General features: G+C 40.0%; 1 protein-coding gene across 1 annotated transcript in view; it reads right to left on the bottom strand.

Annotated features, from left to right (window-relative positions):
• LOC126252504 (partitioning defective 3 homolog) overlaps positions 1–21,363 on the bottom strand; it is a gene marked incomplete at its 5' end in the record, with an annotated part of 237,820 nt that overhangs the window by 104,886 nt on the left and 111,571 nt on the right. The window contains 3 exons of the mRNA XM_049953400.1: positions 4,347–4,576; positions 4,710–4,885; positions 7,186–7,392. Of these exons, the coding sequence (XP_049809357.1) occupies positions 4,347–4,576; positions 4,710–4,885; positions 7,186–7,392 (613 nt within the window). The remainder of the gene's footprint in view (positions 1–4,346; positions 4,577–4,709; positions 4,886–7,185; positions 7,393–21,363) is intronic.

The following is a 21,363-nucleotide window of genomic DNA, read 5'->3' on the forward strand; positions in this document are numbered from 1 at the left end:
TGGTGTATATACAAAATGAAATATAATTAAAATTCAGTCTAACTTATCGTAAGGAGATGACGAGAGCTGGCCAAACAGTATTTCTTAGTCTCACAACAAAAATAAGAATTAATCGAAATAAATATTTAATGGCAGTACGTACACTACACACTAATCAGACAATGCGAAAACTTAATTTAGTCAGAGTCGGTGGAACTATCCGTGTCGCTGCTCGTGTTGACAGATATAATCAAGTCTTCCACACTTTGTTGTAAGATACCTTCATTGTTCCATGCGTCCTGTATCACTCCTTTCACGTGATGTACTACCTTCTGCCAGTCTTCCGATGTCACAATTTCAACTGCCTCTTTCAAAAGGCGTTCCACTTCGGTTAATGTGAATTTCTTATTTTCTGCAGCAATATGACGTTTAACCTGAGCCCAAATCAGCTCTATTGCGTTGAAATGGCAATGGTAAGGAGGCAATCTGAGCACTTTTTGCCCGTATTTTTTTGCTAGTTCATCCACAATGTAAATCGGGTTCTTTGGCTTGTGTTGCGATACAAGTTCTAATAATTCTGTCCTTGTAAAATTACTGTCGGACTGCACCTTATGTTTCTGTAACCAGTTAACAATGTCGTTTTTCCTCTTTGCCTTTGTGGGTGCTTTGTCTTGTATTACTGAATGATAAGGAGCGTTATCCATAACAATGATAGTTTTTTGTTAAGTTCTGGAGCACACAGTCTTCAAACCATTTCACAGAAGTATTGCGGTTCATCTCTTCGTGGTAGTCGGAGGTCTTATTTGAACTGAATAGCAGCAGACAATTTGGAATGAAACCTTTTGAATTTCCGGCATGTGCTACAATTATCCTTTTTCCTCTGCCGATCGGAGCTGCCATACTTCCGCTGATGGTAACGTCTGCCCAGCCTTTTTTTCAACTGTGTCCTGCATTCACCCACGTTTCATCAAGCCAAACGATAGCATCAAAATTTGTCCCCACTAATTCTCTAAGAAAGCGGCATCGCCAGGCTGCAATGTCTTGGCGTTCCATTAGTAACTTTCTGCCAGAGATGGATTTATAGCGGAATCCTAACGTTTTCACGACTCGTAACAGAAGACCTGAAACAGGTCAGCCGCTGTGACGGTAGCATGTAGTTTTTTGAGTGTTGGCTACTCCTTCCTCGAATAAAAAGCGTATATTTGACGACGAATGCCATCTTCCTGAAAAGAGTCAAGTTTTGTGACCCTCTTCTCTAGTCACCTCCTTTTCCCAGGTGTATCCAATTTAGATGATTCACTTGAGCCTTCTTTCGTGAATTTCTCCTTGCAGATTCTTATTACTGATCGTTCGCTAACTTGCAGAGCAGCTGCAGTTCGCTCCACCACCTTATCCAAAGGAACGAGAGGCCCTCCTGCATTCCTCTCTCCCTCAAAATACTCCCTTAAGGAACGCACGTATTCACGCGCCTGACTGCGTATAACGACGCCATGTCTGCCACTTTTTGGAGGTTTCCGAGGAGTGTGCAGCCTCAGCCTCCCTCTCTTGCGACTGCTTTCATCAGACATCGTAAACACGCGAAGCTACAAGTCACTCAAATCTCTCACCCGCACGTCTACAACGGCTCGCCGAGGACAGTGCCTTAGTCAGCTCAGCAGAGCGAAGTGGCAACGCAGTGGCAGCCGACAGCGCCGGCTGCCATTGGTTTATTGGTGGCGGGAGCCCTGCAGCCCGTTGCCTGTCAAGTGACAACTTCTTTAAATCAGACTATAGGTGCTGTGAAATATTACTACTACTTACTGGTGCACAATGAATATCTTATCTATAAATGTGCAAATAAATCTATTAGCTAAACTAAACATGCAAGCATCAGAGATTCCACTGGAGAAATTGTTCCAGCCCTACGACGTCAAACAAGTTTTGCATAAGAACAAAAATTATGTTATGACAAAAAGAAAAATATTAAAAGGTATTTATTTGATTACGGCTTTAAGATTTACAGATTGTCATAATAATATAATGATTCCCATAACAATTCAGTCATCATATACAGACATTATTAGTAACTCTACAATGGAAATTTGTAGCAAAAATCAATGCTGTTGCTCAGTCTAAGCATGAGGAATTCATGAAATCTCTCATTCACTGGCCCCCTTTCATGTTGGATACTTACTTTTTACAGTTAGCAACACATCACTGTAACTCTGTTTCCTTCCCAACACAAAAACTTATCCCTGCCCACCTCTATTTATTTCCTTTGGAACATTAATCTTAAGTTCTATTCAAGACATTTGATGTTTTCTCAAGTTTCTGTCCATTACAACTTTGCTATTTATGACTAAGTAACAACAATTTTTTCCACAGAATTAAATGTGTTTCCCAGCAGTATTGTTATAAAACAAACAAACACACTGTGTCCCAAGAGTAAGGGTCAATATTCAGGGATATGACAGGAATATTCATTTGAAGCAATAAACTTCAGACAGACATATGCCCTATCCCAAATGGGTTCCGAGATAGAACACATTTAATGTACATTGTTATTTACAAAGCATCAACTGAAAAAAACATACTTTTAACATATTCACTTCACACTGCAGTAGTTTTAAAGTTAACGACAAATGTTTATACATGCCACCATCAACTTCAGTGCATTTGTGCACTCTTGGATAATATGTTGTATTGCTTGTCTGAGTGCCTTTACGCACTCCCTACTGAGAGCAGCAGCAGCATCCATGAAGCAATCAAGCAGTTCACCTTATGTAATCTTTTTTTGTCCAACTTGAGACTTCATACGACCCCAGAAACAAAACTCTAATTATATAAGGTCTGGCAATCTTGGTGGCCGGTTAACCAGCACTACCAGGACAATCTAGAGATTATGGTAAATGCAGTTGAGATGTTCCCTCACCATGGTACAATGTGACAGGGGCTCTGTCATGCTGTAATACACTGCAGACCATACAACAAAAGGCACATCCTCAGTGTGTTCAACAAACAAATTTTCCAGAAAATCCAAGTAATTGTGTCCCATCATTTACTCTTCTAAAATGACTGGCCCTATCGAAATGTTACGATCGTGCTGCTCCCAGCATTGATCGAAAACACCTATCAATGATTATTATATGTGTTGTTGTTTCCATTCCTGTAAATGTGGCTTCAGCAGTGAACAGTATTAATGGCAGCACATGACTTTCATTCGACTGGGGCCAAAATTCAAGTCGTGTAACATTGTCATCAATGTAAAGATGTCAACATGTTTGATATGAAATGGATAAAATGTTCAGCAGAAAAATTGGAACTTGGAAGAAAACCTGTTTCACACAGTGTGCTGAAAACTCCTGTAAACACACTAGGATCAGGGGTTTGATGGGTCTGAAAGCACTGATGGTAGTCTTCAACAGCAGAGGGGGGCACAACCACTGCAGAAGCTGTAAACACACACCATCTCTGCATGATCTTCGAACTGTAAATGTGTGGCATATTTCTCTCTGATACACTCTCAAACCTTTGCACTTCACTTCACCTGCAACACACCATGGACAGCTGCAAGTTTAATGGGCTAGTTCATGGCAGAAAGACATCCCAAGCAAAGGGATTGAAAACAAAGAGGAAGGTTGGGCCAGAATAAAATGTCAAAGAAACTAGGTGGATAAGAAACACAGGTGTGTACCATTAGCCCAAAATTAAATGTACTTTAAATGTGTTCTATCTCTGAAACCATTCGGAATAGGACATTCATAAACATGAACTTTTTTGCTTCACTTGAGCATTACTCTCTCTCTCTCTCTCTCTCTCTCTCTCTCTCTCACACACACACACACACACACACACACACACACAGAGAGAGAGAGAGAGAGAGAGAGAGAGAGAGAGAGAGAGAGAGATATGGGTCATTAAAATCTCCTTATCACAAAGGACACACAAGCTAAAAAAATAAAGTAATAATAAACACATATTAAGGATGACAGTTAAAAGGATATGGGATATGTACCAAATCATTAGCGAAGAGGCAGAGGCATGTAAAACAAAGTGTTGAAAAACATATGGAAAATAGTGAATTTTTGGGACGTGTACGAGAAGAATGCAAAATAGAGAAAAGGACAATTATTATGAGAAGCAAAACTTTTGCATTGATTTTTTTTCACATTTAGATAGAATATTGAAAGAAAAAGAATAGCGACACAGATAAACGAGCCCATATCGAGGACTCTGAGCAATGCCTAAGATACAGAACAATGTAGTGTATGAACATGATCATCATCATCAACAAGTACTACTACTACTACTACTACTACTACCACTACCACTACTACCACCGGTGATAATCTAGATTGGAAAAAGTTCTATTATCAGTAACATCTTACCTTAGGAAGTATGTTTTTTATGTATATGGGGCAATTTCCACCAGCTGGATTATCACGTGTTGTAATACTGAACCCAAGACCATGTGGACCTTTTGTGAGTTCAAGCTCCATTTTTCGGCCAATCTTTCTCGTATTGGCAGCTATTAGACTAGAACCTGCAGGTGGACGCACTGCAGGGGAGGATACCTTTTTTGTAGGAGAAACTGTTGCTACTTTGGTACCTAAGCTCGCTGAAAGCATAAAAAAGTAAGAATTATAATAATTAATCTACTTAAATAACTCTTCCTTTATTGATGTTATCAGTTTACTTATACAATTTCAGTTGCTTAGATTTAGTGAAACAGTTTGTACGAGAACACTCACTTCTTTCCTCGCCTTCAACCATGGCAACGCTGTCCCTCTCTGTGAGAGCGTCAGTAAGAGACCTCGGGAAGACAGGTGCTGGGGGCTTCTTTGGTGCCTCTGCTGACCTGTGGTGTTTTACAACTCGCAGTCTCAATTCCGGTGACTGAAGAGAGTCCTTGAAGATCTCTTGCACCCTGTATACAAAATGTAAATAGCAATGGATCAGAATGGTTGTATCAGAGAACATTATTTATCAACATAACTGAAAATGGATATAATGAGATAATGACGTAGTCTGAAGCAGTGAATGAAAATCTGTACCAGCACCAGCATTCAAACCTGAGTCTCCTGCATACTAGGGAGATGTGGTATCCAGTGCATCACACTGGCACTCTGGTTACCACAGATGCTGTTGTACATATAGGCGAGACTCAATAGTTGGATGAGAAATTAAAGGTACTCAAAGAGTGAACAGTGAAATTTACTAACAAAAATCACAAAAATAGAAAATTTTAGGCAGATTCATCATACTGTAGTTGTTTTGGCTAGAAACTGAGATGACAGTTTTTCTGACACTAGAAACTTGTATTGACTTTTACAGCTTTTCTGCATTAACCAACAGATCAGAAGAATTTCCTTCAATACAGGGCTGCAAGTTAAGTCTAGGCTCCTGTGTTAAGCTCCGCTTCTTCATGACAGACAATGTGAATACGCCTATGCCAATATCTTCGTTATGTTATGTATACTGGACTGGAGCCTGAAACCCTACCTTCACAGGCAATGTTCTTACAAAAAAAGAAATGATCCTGTGGCATTGTTGGGTTGGAGGCCCCATCTAGGGAAGTTCAGCTGCCAGGTTGCAAGTCTTCTTTCAGGTGATGCCACATTGGGCAACTTGCAGATCGGTGGTGCTGAAACGATGATGAGGACAACACAACACCCAGTCCACGAGCGGAGAAAATCTACAACTTGGCAGGGAATTGAGCACAGGCCCGCTGCATGGTAGGCAAACACATTACCACTCAGCTAAGCAGATGGACACAATGTTCTTACAAACTGAGAATGTTGGACTGCCATCACAGCTTCAAAACTACCAATAATCTATGGTGGTACTTACAGATGTTATTTTCTCAGCAACACTGATTGTTGCAACTGACAACTGAATTTTATTCTGAAATACCAGTTATCTTCCTACATGGAAATAGGGATTATCAAAGTGATATTCATCTCCTACATTTTAAAATCACTTCAAATCTAGTCAAATTTGCCATCATTTTCTTACAAGAAGCGGATCAGAAAGACAACATCAAGGAACCATGACAAGACAATCTCATTTAATCTCCTCTATAGAGTTCTCAGGTTATTTGCTAACAATGCTGTTGTTTATCAGGCAGTAACCTTAATACACAGCTGTTAAGAAATTCTGAATTAAATAACTGCTTCCCACAAAGTGTAGAAGACTGTAAAAGATTCAATTGTCCCTGTCATACAGAGTGAATGAAATAAAATTGTCACACCTTCTGAAAGGTTTCTGTCAGGACATTCAAACTGCACAATTGGCTGTGGGGCATGATGGGAATTAGTGCGTACATTGTTGTTTGTCTTAGTGACGAAGCCCACTTTTATTTGGATGGGTTTGCCAATAAGCAAAATTGGCGCATTTGGAGGACTGAGAACCCATATTTCGCGTTCGAGAAGTCTCATCGCCCTCAATGAGTGAGACTGTGGTGTGCAGTGTCCAGTCATGGAATAATCAGTGTGATATTCTTGATGGCACAGTGGTTACCGAACGGTACGTGAAGGTTCTGGAGGTTGATGTCATCCACCTTTATCCAAAGTGACCCCAATTTTGAAAAGATGTGGTTCATGCAAAACGGAGCCTGACCCCATTAAGGCAGGAGAGTGTTTGATGACCTGGGGGAGCACTCTGGGGCTACATTCTAACCCTGTGGTACCCAGAGGCCACTGACATGGGCCTTGATTGGCCACCATATTATCCGGACCGGAACACATTGGATTCCTTTTTGTGGCGCTATATTATAGATAAGGTGTGCAGCAGTAATTCCAAAACCATTGCTGAGCGCAAAACAGCCATTCAGGACGTCATTGACAGCATTGATGTTCCGACACTTCAATGGGTCGTGCAGAATTCTGCTATTCGTCTGCACCACATTATCGCCAACGATGGCAGGCATATTGTACATGTCATTACCTAAATCCAAATATCTGTAATGACGTTTACATGTTGAATAAAGTGTGTGTACACCATACTTTGTAATTAATTTGTTTTTTTCCCATGTAGTTCAATAACTGTCACCCTATACATTTACCATAGGAACTACAACTACAATAATCCAAGATACTAGGATGCCCACAAAGAATCAGCTGTTTTTTTTGTCACTGTATTTCCTAATGAAACAGGCAAAGGAGGGACTAATAACAACACAAAGTAATCTCGATATGCAGAGTCTTATAGAGTACATTGTGTAGATACCGATGGAAGGGTAGGTCGAGGAGATTTCGTCCGTTGATTTCGACGATGCGGTCGAATGGAGCCAGTCGACCGTCCCGTGCAACTCTACCTCCTGGCTCGACACCTTGTACTAGCAGGCCACGGTCACGGCCACGAGAGTCATAATCTGGCACCACATGGATCCCAAGAGGACAGCCACCTTCATTGTGCAGCACCACATACTCCACTCTGAAACACACCGCACACATTATTAACCTACAGACAAGAAAGTTCAAGTGCCAAACAGTGTTCAGTTTCCACGAATCAGCTGTTAGTTACATAAACAGACATAAATAGATTTCTCTAATATAGATAATTGGGTTTTAAGCTAATTGTAACTACTAAATAATTGTTTATTTATTCCATTTCATTTCATTATTTCTTGCCACCTACAGCAAACACAATGTTATTGCAAACTGCTAGCACCAATGTGTCTCTTGCCATCATCTCAACCGAATAGACATGTAAATTTACTAACACGCACAAAGTTGACACTTGGCACTGTAGCTCATGGGAGCGACCGTACAAGCATTTCCCATTTACAGTCGCTCCCATCAGCCACTTTGATTAACTTGGCCAATAGATGTTTACGCCTAGAGCAACAAGAGCATATTTCAAATACTGATTACGTTACTCTGCACAGTTAAATATTACAATCTCCTAAAAGGAAATAAAGGTGCAGAAACTGGCTCATCTGCCATCACATCATCCTCCTCTTAGAGCAGAATCTCCAACTATTTTACAATGGATACTCATTCTACCAGTACTTTGCATTGGTGTTAGGTTTTGCATCAGACAGATGCTGTGCAATGCTAATGACAAGCATATTTATCAAAAAATGGAGAGTGAAAATTTTTATCCCGTGGATATGAACCAGAAATTCTGACGGATCTGTTTTAACTTTGCATGCTGCAATTTCTAGTGTCTCTTTTCGCCAGCTGTGTAAACAAGTATACATACATACACACATTAATCCTTGTTCCATAGATCATGAATATCACATTTTGTAATGATGTAGAATGTGTCACTTTAAAATAAGTTTTCTATACACCAAATAATTATTATTAGTTTTTTCAGTTACTATTTCATATATGAGAATTCATCTATTGAGTAGAGGGAGTTGTCGTACAGAAATTCATTTAATTTGCTTTTAAATGTTGGTTGGCTATTTGTCAGACTTTTAATACTATTTGGCAAAGGACCAAATATTTTTGTGGCAGGGTAATTCACCCCTTTCTGTGCCAAAGTGGGATTTAATCCAGGATAGTGAAGACCATCCATTCTTCTAGTGTTGCAGTTATGCACTTCACTGTTATTTTTGAATTGGGATGCGTTATTAATGACAAATTTCACAAGTGAATATACACTCCTGGAAATGGAAAAAAGAACACATTGACACCGGTGTGTCAGACCCACCATACTTGCTCCGGACACTGCGAGAGGGCTGTACAAGCAATCATCACACGCACGGCACAGCGGACACACCAGGAACCGCGGTGTTGGCCGTCGAATGGCGCTAGCTGCGCAGCATTTGTGCACCGCCGCCGTCAGTGTCAGCCAGTTTGCCGTGGCATACGGAGCTCCATCGCAGTCTTTAACACTGGTAGCATGCCGCGACAGCGTGGACGTGAACCGTATGTGCAGTTGACGGACTTTGAGCGAGGGCGTATAGTGGGCATGCGGGAGGCCGGGTGGACGTACCGCCGAATTGCTCAACACGTGGGGCGTGAGGTCTCCACAGTACATCGATGTTGTCGCCAGTGGTCGGCGGAAGGTGCACGTGCCCGTCGACCTGGGACCGGACCGCAGCGACGCACGGATGCACGCCAAGACCGTAGGATCCTACGCAGTGCCGTAGGGGACCGCACCGCCACTTCCCAGCAAATTAGGGACACTGTTGCTCCTGGGGTATCGGCGAGGACCATTCGCAACCGTCTCCATGAAGCTGGGCTACGGTCCCGCACACCGTTAGGCCGTCTTCCGCTCACGCCCCAACATCGTGCAGCCCGCCTCCAGTGGTGTCGCGACAGGCGTGAATGGAGGGACGAATGGAGACGTGTCGTCTTCAGCGATGAGAGTCGCTTCTGCCTTGGTGCCAATGATGGTCGTATGCGTGTTTGGCGCCGTGCAGGTGAGCGCCACAATCAGGACTGCATACGACCGAGGCACACAGGGCCAACACCCGGCATCATGGTGTGGGGAGCGATCTCCTACACTGGCCGTACACCACTGGTGATCGTCGAGGGGACACTGAATAGTGCACGGTACACCCAAACCGTCATCGAACCCATCGTTCTACCATTCCTAGACCGGCAAGGGAACTTGCTGTTCCAACAGGACAATGCACGTCCGCATGTATCCTGTGCCACCCAACGTGCTCTAGAAGGTGTAAGTCAACTACCCTGGACAGCAAGATCTCCGGATCTGTCCCCCATTGAGCATGTTTGGGACTGGATGAAGCGTCGTCTCACGCGGTCTGCACGTCCAGCACGAACGCTGGTCCAACTGAGGCGCCAGGTGGAAATGGCATGGCAAGCCGTTCCACAGGACTACATCCAGCATCTCTACGATCGTCTCCATGGGGGAATAGCAGCCTGCATTGTTGCGAAAGTTGGATATACACTGTACTAGTGCCGACATTGTGCATGCTCTGTTGCCTGTGTCTATGTGCCTGTGGTTCTGTCAGTGTGATCATGTGATGTATCTGACCCCAGGAATGTGTCAATAAAGTTTCCCCTTCCTGGGACAATAAATTCACGGTGTTCTTATTTCAATTTCCAGGAGTGTATATATATTGCGAAGGCGCTGTGAACATCCCAAGTTCCTTAAATAAATGTCTGCAAGTGTGGATTCTCGAAACAAATTTTTCTTTCTCCTGGGGATGAAAGAAAATACCTGGTACTTGACAACTAGCAGATTGGACTGCTCCAGCCACAATGCACCAATGGGATCTTCGCATTATAGGCTGCCCACATGTTGCCACTTACTGTTGCACGAGGCATTTTACCTGAAGTACGGAACAACCTGAAAATTTCGCCTATTTTAACGAAAGATATAATTCTTGTCCTAATTATTAAGAACAGATTTTCGACACGCTTAAGTTTGCTAGGAGTTTGTGCTGCGTGTATTGTGATATAATGGCGACAGAAAAACGAAGCGCGAAGGCGACTGGCCTATGGTTAATAAAAGCGTCTAAATAACAGAGCTGCGAGATGTACAAAGTGACAGCGACGTTTTGTCTGCAAATTTCACGTCATCGTGAGATTTCAGACTTTGTTTGCTAAACTGCAGCAATAAGGCTGACAATAACATTTCGTTAATTGGAGGAAGAGGATATCAGTGTTTAACGTCCCGTCCACAACGAGGTCATCAGCGACCTAGCACGGGCTCGGATTGGGAAAGGAAATCGGCCGTGCTCTTTCAACAAAGTAACCATTCCGGCATCTGCCTGAAGCGATTTTGGGAAATCGTGGAAAACCTAAATCAGGCTGCAGGCATAGTTAGCTGGTAATCAATGACTCTTACTAATTTGAACTAATTATTTCATATTTCAAAACAAATCATCTCAGTGATTATTCGTGAAATTCAAAATACGTACTTAACGGAGGGTCTGTCAAGGGAAGGTTAATGAGCTTTCACCATATCATTTACACTTTATTTTATCTTTTTACATAGTGTTGATCATTAAAGATTATATTTAGATTGACATCCTCAGACACGATAATTACGGGAAGCCGCAGACCCCAGAATCCACTAGAATGGAGGCTGCATATTAATTTTGTATTTTTTGCATTATCAGTATCCATTTCAATTTCTAAAACTTTGTTTAGGAGCTACATGTACCCTATCTTTTCTTTGGTTCAGATGTCGGGCTCCTGAACTGTTGTGCTACAAATTTGCCACAGCATGAATATTTGTCCACTGTCTTCTTATACACCTACACTTTTCATAATTTGTGGGCTGCTTCTTCCTCCGTTCCTCCGTTTTCCTACTTCGAGACTGACTATTTTTTTTATAGTAATATGATCGGAGACACTTTATGTAATACTTGACATTCAGGGCATCACATCTCAAATTTGTGTACAAATAATCTTCAGAAGTGGCGTTCCACATTACTAACCATCTATAAATTTCCGTGTGCTTTCTGTGGAGTCAACAGATATTATTACACACAAATTACCTAAAAATTGTTTTGAGTTTCAACTGTCCCTTCTTTGTAGCACTGGCACTTTATTAGTTTTACTCTCTGAGTACGGATCCATATGAAAGTATGTTTCACGAACTGTAAAATGCATACTAACAACAAGTATGAGTAATCTAAAACGGCATTAGTTGGAAGGCACCAACTGGTTGTCACTTTTTTCTTTTGTTGACCCCAACTTTAGCTAGGTACAGGGTGTGTGTTAACTGTAAGACGGCAGAGTTGTGAGGGGAGTGCGGGGAGAGGAGGAAGCAAGATTGGCTGGCGAGGGAACGAGGGAAGAGGCGTCGTTTGGGGGGGGGGGGGGGGGGCAAGGCACACCTACCAGTTGCAGTGCTGGCACTACAAATTGCGCGTTATGCTTACACGAAAGCAGACTAAAGGCTTGGAAGTAAAACTCGCTTTAAATGTTGTTCGTAAACGAAACTGAAATCGTCATATATATATATATATATATATATATATATATATATATATATATATATGTTTGTCTACTATGCGCTCACAAACCATTCATCCGATTGCAATGAAACTTTGGCGAGTTGTTCTCCGAACGACCGAAAACAGTAATGAACAATGTTTCAACAGTTAGGTCACCGTTATATGCGTAGCGCAATTGATTAGGAGCCGGTACGGTAGCTCAGCGTGTTCGGTCAGAGGGTTAGGTGCCCTCTGTAATAAAAAAAAAAAAAAAACTGAGTTAATCGATCAACTACGAAGCTCAATGGACGTCTTACGACGTCCGAACCGAGCAGATGAAGCGAACAAAATGAGATTTAAAAAAAAAATAGGTAAGGGCTTGTATCGCAGCGGCCCCGCATTCGATTCCCACATCTCGCAATTTTTTTTCATTTTATTTGATTCCCCGCAATGTTAAACTATTAATTATAAAATTTAAATATACTTAAACAGGTCATATAGTATAACGTAACTGTCAATCTCTATATATACCGATTGCAATGAAATTTTGGTGATTCCTTCAAAGTGATCGCGAACAAAATATCTGAAATGGAAACTCACCTTTTCTTGCCAGGCGTTTGTGGTGATACGCCAGGACGATTCTTGGAAAACTGTTTGAATCTTCCAATGCTACGCATGCTTTGTCCTGTGTATGTAGCAGCTCTCACTGAAGATTTGTAAATGGGGTGATGCAATTTTTTCTACTCCCTTTCCCTTTCGCAGCATTCAATCACAAGCAATATAATTTTGCGAGCATCGCTACATAATACTGGTTTCCTTCTAACCGTAGGCCTACCGGTAGGGGTTGTTGGCGACTCCCGAGATGGGCCAGCAACTGCCTCTTCACTCATTTTGATAATCTTTAGCACAACTGCACAATAAAAACACGCAGAACAGTACAGCGCAAAACAATAACGAAGCAGACGACAATGGCTACCTTGTACAACACAGTAAGCTACGTAATGTTGTCAGCAGTCAAAACTGCGTGCCTACCGAAGCCTCCCGACGTTTACCGAGTTCTGCCGATTCAGGACTAGGGAGAGGTCTGCCATCTAAAAGTTTACACACTGTAACAGTACCGGTACTGCGTGAGGTACCCATTGTTGTTTGCTGCGCCACTGCTTATTAATTCACGTATTTCGTACCTTTTCCTTTCCTTGTAATAAAAGTGGGTAATTGTTGCAGTTGGGATCTTTATCAAATATCCCAAAAGATAATACGATTTCAGATTTTGATTTCGAACAACATTTCATTGAGTTTTACCTCCCAGTGCAGCTTGTATTTTCGCGGAAGTATGTAGCACACGTTAGGACGTTTAGTTGGCTGCACTGTGGTAGGCAGGCCTCAGCACACTGTTGACACGTGTATTTATACGCTACAGAGGTGTTCGCCTGAAATCGATCATGTGACGTTCTCCGCTTCCAGCAACAGCCTCTGGAAATAGGACCACTTACAGTAAACACACTTTTCTCTCTTACAACCATCGTGTAAAAAAAAATCTGAAACGCATAAATGCTGTTGATACGGACGGTGGCTCAAAAGCTACGTACACGCGATGTGTTTTCCGCTCGCTGCATCGGTTAATTTCATCCAAATGGAGGCCGTGCGTAGTTCCGCATAGTTTCTCGTGAACCATTTGGCGGACGATAAGCAGCTGGGGCCCATGTATTTTGTTGTGTTGTACGTTGAAGTTCTGCTTTAACAATCAATGCTGTAAGATTTAATAACAGCTTAACGAAGATGAATATTATAACTCTGTGTTCAGGCTCTTTCACGGAGGTGAAAACGTAAAGAAACACATAAGCACTGCAGCGTACAGAACATAAGTTTATCAGTCGGTCTCGAAAACGCAAAAGAAAGTAAGTTCGTAAGAACAGTAAACAATAAACAATTAATCGTAAAATATACAAGTCAGTTCTAGACCTGTGTGTGTTAATTGTAGCTTTAGAGATGCTGTTTCGAAAAAAAATCCGCCTTGGTTCAGTTTAGAAGATGTAGCTGTGTGTTTTGTCTCTAAATAAAGTTGGGAATTCTTAAGAACCTGACAACCCTGCGTCCGGAATCAGTAGGTTTCATGGAGCCCATTATTCAGTCGTGGATCTTTGTTTCTATACTGGTGAAGCGTGTGAATCTACGAGGGGTGTAGGATTCCAATACACCATATTATTCTCCACTCTTTTGGTTACAAAATCCTGTTTTTCAACATTTGACAGTCTTTACGCCATCTTACTGGGATGGTATGTATAGCCGCGTGGTATCACGCTACTGGTCAGCATCGGAGCTAACATCTTGCACATCAATAACCTACGCATCATCCACGTACTGCTTTCAGCAGGTTGCATTCTTCACCGGGCCATACAGATGCAAATCGGAAGGTGCGAGTCCAGGCTGTAGGTTGGGTGAATAACAGAAGTAACAAGATTTCTCTGTGCCAATAGTATTTCAGATTGCTTGTACCTTTTAATAAAGAAACTCAACTATATTACAGCAACCTTTAGTGCACCTGCACGAAACATAGCTCCAATATTTGCTGCAGAATAAATTTAAAAATTTTGTAGTATTTGGGGTGCAAGAGTGAAAATATTAGCTTTGAAATTATTATTTAGGGCATCGTAAATAGCATCCAATATACCACACAAAAATCTTGAAACTGTACTTTTCAGAATGTGGTGTAAGCCTAATTATTGGAAAAATGTAATAGCCAGGCATCAAATGTCAACGTGTCACTTCTAGTTTTAGCCTGAAGCAGAACTGTATCTTTAATGCAAATATCGCATTTGTAATAGAATTCGAATCACATTTCTATACGTACTGGAAATATGTTTTGCTGAATTTATCTGAAGTTATGCAAACACAAGTCAATTAACCTTCAATGACTGTCATTCAGCGTACGTGTGAAAGATAAATAAAGTTTAGAATAAGATACTCTGAACACCGACAGCACTGGAAAATGGAAAAACACACACACACACACATCACATTTGCTAACCACTTCATATAACAGAATCACATTCCTAGTGGTATAAAAACGGCAGCAAGCAATAATAATAATAATAAGGTCCGCAGGAGAGCTTCTGTAAAGTTTGGAAATTAGGAGACGAGGTACTGGCAGAAGTGAAGCAGTGAGGACGGGGCTTGGGTCGTGCTTGGGTAACTCAGATGGTACAGCACTTGCCCATGAAACGCAAAGGTCCCGAGTTTGAGTCTCTGTCTGGTACACAGTTTTAATCTGCTAGGAAGTTTCAATAATAATAATAATAATAATAATAATAATAAACCCCGTGGAGGCCCGGGAAAAGAATAGGCCTCCAGTATGTTCTGCCAGTCGTAAAAGGCGTCGAAAAGAACAAACCACTAATAGGGCTAGCACCCCTTGTAGTGTGATTAGTTGGTTCAGGATAGAACTAAAGAAGCCTCGGACAAGTGCCGTCATGGTCGGGGATGACGCTTGAACCCTATGCCCGCCCACAATGGTAACGACACTGCTAGCCAACTGGAAAATGATTTAAATCCAAATAGAGGTGTTTTGCAGGATATGCTTCCTGCAACCACCCTAGAAGGAAAACAAAGACAGAGGATGAGGTGGTCAGATGAAGTTAATCGACACCTCATGTTCTGTTATTACCAAGCAACAAACCTAGGAACCAACACAACTGGATACAGATCACAAGTGTACACAACATTTATTACCAGATACCCAGAATTAAAATTTTTAACAGAACAACGACTAGCTGGTCAGATCCGTGTAATAATCAAAAATAACAGGATACCCCAGTCAGAATTAGAAAACATCAAACAACAAGTTCAACAAATACTGGAATAAAATAATGTGCAATCAGAAGAAGAAGAAAATACAGTAATGGACTCAAACATCCCAGAGCAAACAAACAAAGAACAACACGCACCAATTAAACAATCAGAGGAAAACGAAATCTTAAGACAGCCACCAGAACAAGCACAAATAGAACACGAAGTGACACACATGTTAGATACAGAAGAAAAATTTCAGCTAACATATATAGAATACAAAGACACAAATACAGACATTAGACCATTCTTGCATAGACCACCAAATAATCCACAAGTCGAAACAACAATAAAAACTATCAACACAATCATACACAACAAAATGAAAGAAAACACAACTATGGAAGAGATACAACTACTGGTTTATATAGGAGCAGTCACTACACTAAATATACACACTAGGCAGAGATCAGAACCAACCAACACACTGAAGAAACCCACAAAACCAGCATGGCAACACAGGCTACAGATCAGAATAGAAAAACTGAGAAAAGACATCGGACAGCTAACACAATTTATAAGAAATGAAATGTCAGAAAAAAAAACGAAAAAGGTTAGGTAAAATCTCAGAACAAGAAGCGATAGAGCAATTAGATGAAAAGAAGCAGAAATTACAAGCATTGGCCAAACGACTTAGAAGATACAAAAAAGTGAAAATATAAGGAAACAAAACCAAACATTCAACACAAACCAAAAGAAACTTTACCAGACAATAGATAACACACACATTAAAATAGACAATCCACCAAACATAACAAATGGAACACTTCTGGAGCAACATATGGTCAAACCCGGTACAACATAACAGGCATGCATGGTGGATACAAGCAGAAACAGACACATACAAGATGATACCACAAATGCCTGAAGTGATAATTTTGCAACATGAAGTCACCCAAGCAATTAATTCTACTCACAATTGGAAAGCCCCTGGAAAAGATAAAATAGCAAATTTCTGGCTAAAGAAATTCACCTCAACACATTCACGTCTAACTAAATTATTTAACAGTTACATTGCAGACCCATACACATTCCCTGATACACTTACACATGGAATAACTTATCTGAAATCTAAAGATCAAGCAGACGCAGCAAACCCAGCTAAATATCGCCCCATAACATGCCTACCAACAATATACAAAATATTAACTTCAGTCATTACACAGAAATTAATGACACATACGACACAGAACAAAATTATAAATGAAGAACAAAAAGGCTGTTGCAAAGGAGCACGAGGATGTAAAGAGCAACTGATAATAGATGCAGAGGTGACATATCAAGCTAAAACTAAACAAAGGTTGCTACACTACGCATGCATTGATTACCAAAAAGCTTTTGATAGTGTACCCCACTCATGGTTACTACAAATATTGGAAATATACAAAGTAGATCCTAAATTGATACAGTTCCTAAACATATTAATGAAAAATTGTAAAACCACACTTAATATCCAAACAAATTCAAATAATATCACATCACAGCCAATACAGATTCAGCTTGGAATATACCAAGCAGACTCATTAAGTCCTTTCTGGTTCTGCATTGCTCTGAACCCACTATCCAACATGCTAAATAATACAAATTATGGATACAATATTACTGGAACATACCCACACAAAATCACATATCTGCTATACATAGATGATCTAAAACTACTGGCAGCAACAAATCAACAACTCAACCAATTACTAAAGATAACAGAAGTATTCAGCAATGATATAAATATGGCTTTTGGAACAGACAAATGTAAGAAAAATAGCATAGTCAAGGGAAAACACACTAAACAAGAAGATTACATATTGGATAACCACAGCGACTGCATAGAAGCGATGGAAAAAACAGATGCCTATAAATATCTAGGATACAGACAAAAAATAGGAATAGATAATACAAATATTAAAGAAGAACTAAAAGAAAAATATAGACAAAGACTAACAAAAATACTGAAAACAGAATTGACAGCAAGAAACAAGACAAAAGCTATAAATACTTATGCTATACCAATATTGACCTACTCATTTGCAGTAGTGAAATGGAGTAACACAGACCTAGAAGCACTCAATACACTTACACGATCACAATGCCACAAATATAGAATACATCACATACATTCAGCAACTGAAAGATTCACATTAAGCAGAAAGGAAGAAGGAAGGGGATTTATAGACATAAAAAACCTACATTATAGACAGGTAGACAATTTAAGAAAATTCTTTATAGAATGAGCAGAAACTAGCAAAATACACAAAGCAATCACTCATATAAATACATCGGCTACACCACTGCAAATTCATAATCACTTCTACAACCCTTTAGATCACATAACATCAACAGATACGAAGAAAGTAAATTGGAAAAAGAAAACACTACATGGCAAGCACCCGTATCATCTAACACAGCCACACATCGATCAAGACGCATCCAACACATGGCTAAGAAAAGGCAATATATACAGTGAGACAGAAGGATTCATGATTGCAATACAGGATCAAACAATAAACACCAGGTATTACAGCAAGCGTATTATTAAAGATCCCAATACCACAACAGATAAATGCAGACTTTGCAAACAACAAATAGAAACAGTAGATCACATCACAAGTGGATGTACAATACTAGCAAATACAGAATACCCTAGAAGACATGACAATGTAGCAAAAATAATACATCAACAGCTTGCCTTACAACATAAACTTATAATACAACATGTTCCCACATACAAGTATGCACCACAACATGTACTGGAGAATGATGAATACAAATTATACTGGAACAGAACCATTATAACAGATAAAACAACACCACATAACAAACCTGACGTCATACTCACCAATAAAAAGAAGAAATTAACACAACTAATCGAAATATCCATACCCAATACAACAAATATACAAAAGAAAACAGGAGAAAAAATTGAAAAATACATCCAACTGGCTGAGGAAGTCAAGGACATGTGGCATCAGGATTAAGTTGACATTATACCAATTATACTATCAACTACAGGAGTCATACCACACAATATCCACCAGTACATCAATGCAATACAGCTACATCCAAACTTATATATACAACTACAGAAATCTGTAATTATTGACACTTGTTCAATTACCCAAAAGTTCCTAAATGCAATGTAACATATACCATACAGTTAAAAGGAAGTCACGCTTGATCAAGGTCCGCGTCACCTTCCATTTTTAACCTGACATAACGTCTGAGACAAGAAAGAAACAATAATAATTTGTAGACAGCTAATATCCACCCACCACAGCTTAAAGCTGTAACTTTAAGCACGAGATAAGCCATCCTTGTCACTTGAAAAGATTATTTTTCCAGGTCCTAGGCTATAACCTTCACCTTAAATATGCGGTAAAACTTTTATCTACTTGTTGTTTCCAATAAACCTGCAATTTCAGTCCATAGAGCCTAGCCTATATTCTGATGATGATTTTCATCGTCAGGACGCCACAAACTACTCCTCCGACTAAACTCACCAGTTTCTCATAGTCCAAATTTTTCGTCGTGCCGGCCGTTATGGCAGAAACAAGAAAACTGATTTGAATTTTGGCGATGGTAGTCCGAAATCTTTAAGTGCGGGCGATGAGATAGGATGCATTGAGACCGCGCTCATAGTTGCGAAATAATTTGAGAATATCTGCAGTCTTCGGCCGACGTCGGTCGTTGGCGAAACCCACCACTATCGGTACCACTGTGACCGCAGCCTTAGCCGGCGCGTAGCAAATGCGAAATGTCTCATACAACTTACTTCACGGCAGCCGGTGTAATATTTCTGGCTTAGTCAGCCATCATATTAGGCTCCAAGAAGCTGTTCCCAGAGCAGTGGAGATGCAAGAAGTATATAGATGACGAAATGTGGTGTGACGTACCTATGACAGATGTTAGATTCGGTACCATTCCCGTGAGAAAGACCGCCTGCATAATGCTACTGCTCTGTGATTGGCTGCTGTGTTCGGAGCAAGGGTGCCAAAACGTTGAAGTATTAGTATTATTTCTTTACTTTCTCAGACGTTAAGTCTGGTTAAAAATGGAAAGTGAAGTGGACCTTGATCAAGCGTCACTTCCTTTTAACTGTACAGTATGTGCTATATTGCATTTAGGAACTTTCGGGTAATTGAACATGTATCAATAATTACGGATTTCTGCAGTTGTATATGTAAGTTTGGATGTAGCTGTATTGCATTGATGTACTGGTGGATATTGTGTGGTATGACTCCTGTAGTTGATAGTATAATTGGTATAATGTCAACTTTATCCTGATGCCACATGTCCTTGGACTTCCTCAGCTAGTTGGATGTATTTTTCAATTTTTTCTCATGTTTTCTTTTATATTTTTGTAGTATTGGGTATGGATATTTCCATTAGTTGTGTTAATTTCTTCTTTTTATTGGTGAGTATGATGTCAGGTTTGTTATGTGGTGTTGTTTTATCGGTTATAATGGTTCTGTCCCAGTATAATTTGTATTCATCGTTCTCCAGTACATTTTGTGGTGTATACTTGTATGTGGGAACGTGTTGTTTTATAAGTTTATGTTGTAAGGCAAGCTGTTGATGTATTATTTTTGCTACATTGTCATGTCTTCTGTGGTATTCTGTATTTGCTAGTATTGTACATCCGCTTGTGATGTGATCTACTGTTTCTATTTGTTTTTTGCAAAGTCTGCATTTATCTGTTGTGGTATTGGGATCTTTAATAATATGCTTGTTGTAATATCTGGTGTTTGTATATATTGCCTTTTCTTAGCCATGTGTTGGATGCGTCTTTATCAATATGTGGCTGTGTTAGATGATACGGGTGCTTGCCATGTAGTGTTTTCTTTTTCCAATTTACTTTCTTCGTATCTGTTGATGTTATGTGATCTAAAGGGTTGTAGAAGTGGTTATGAAATTGCATTGGTGTAGCCGATGTATTTATATGAGTGATTGCTTTGTGTATTTTGCTAGTTTCTGCTTGTTCTAGAAGGAATTTTCTTAAATTGTCTACCTGTCCATAATGTAGGTTTTTTATGTCGATAAATTCCCTCCCTCCTTTCTGCTTAATGTGAATCTTTCAGTTGCTGAATGTATGTGATGTATTCTGTATTTGTGGCATTGTGATCGTGTAAGTGTATTGAGTGCTTCTAGGTCTGTGTTACTCCATTTCACTACGCCAAATGAGTAGGTCAATATTGGTATAGCATAAGTATTTATAGCTTTTGTCTTGTTTCTTGCTGTCAATTCTGTTTTCAGTATTTTTGTTAGTCTTTGTCTATATTTTTCTTTTAGTTCTTCTTTAATATTTGTATTATCTATTCCTATTTTTTGTCTGTATCCTAGATATTTATAGGCATCTGTTTTTTCCATCGCTTCTATGCAGTCGCTGTGGTTATCCAATATGTAATAATCTTGTTTAGTGTGTTTTCCCTTGACTATGCTATTTTTCTTACATTTGTCTGTTCCAAAAGCCATATTTATATCATTGCTGAATACTTCTGTTATCTTTAGTAATTGGTTGAGTTGTTGATTTGTTGCTGCCAGTAGTTTTAGATCATCTATGTATAGCAAATGCGTGATTTTGTGTGGGTGTGTTCCAGTATAATTGCATCCATAATTTGTATTATTTAGCATGTTGGATAGTGGGTTCAGAGCAATGCAGAACCAGAAAGGACTTAATGAGTCTTCTTGGTATATTCCAT

This window comes from Schistocerca nitens, chromosome 4, assembly GCF_023898315.1.
Source record: "Schistocerca nitens isolate TAMUIC-IGC-003100 chromosome 4, iqSchNite1.1, whole genome shotgun sequence".
Taxonomy (NCBI): domain Eukaryota; kingdom Metazoa; phylum Arthropoda; class Insecta; order Orthoptera; family Acrididae; genus Schistocerca; species Schistocerca nitens.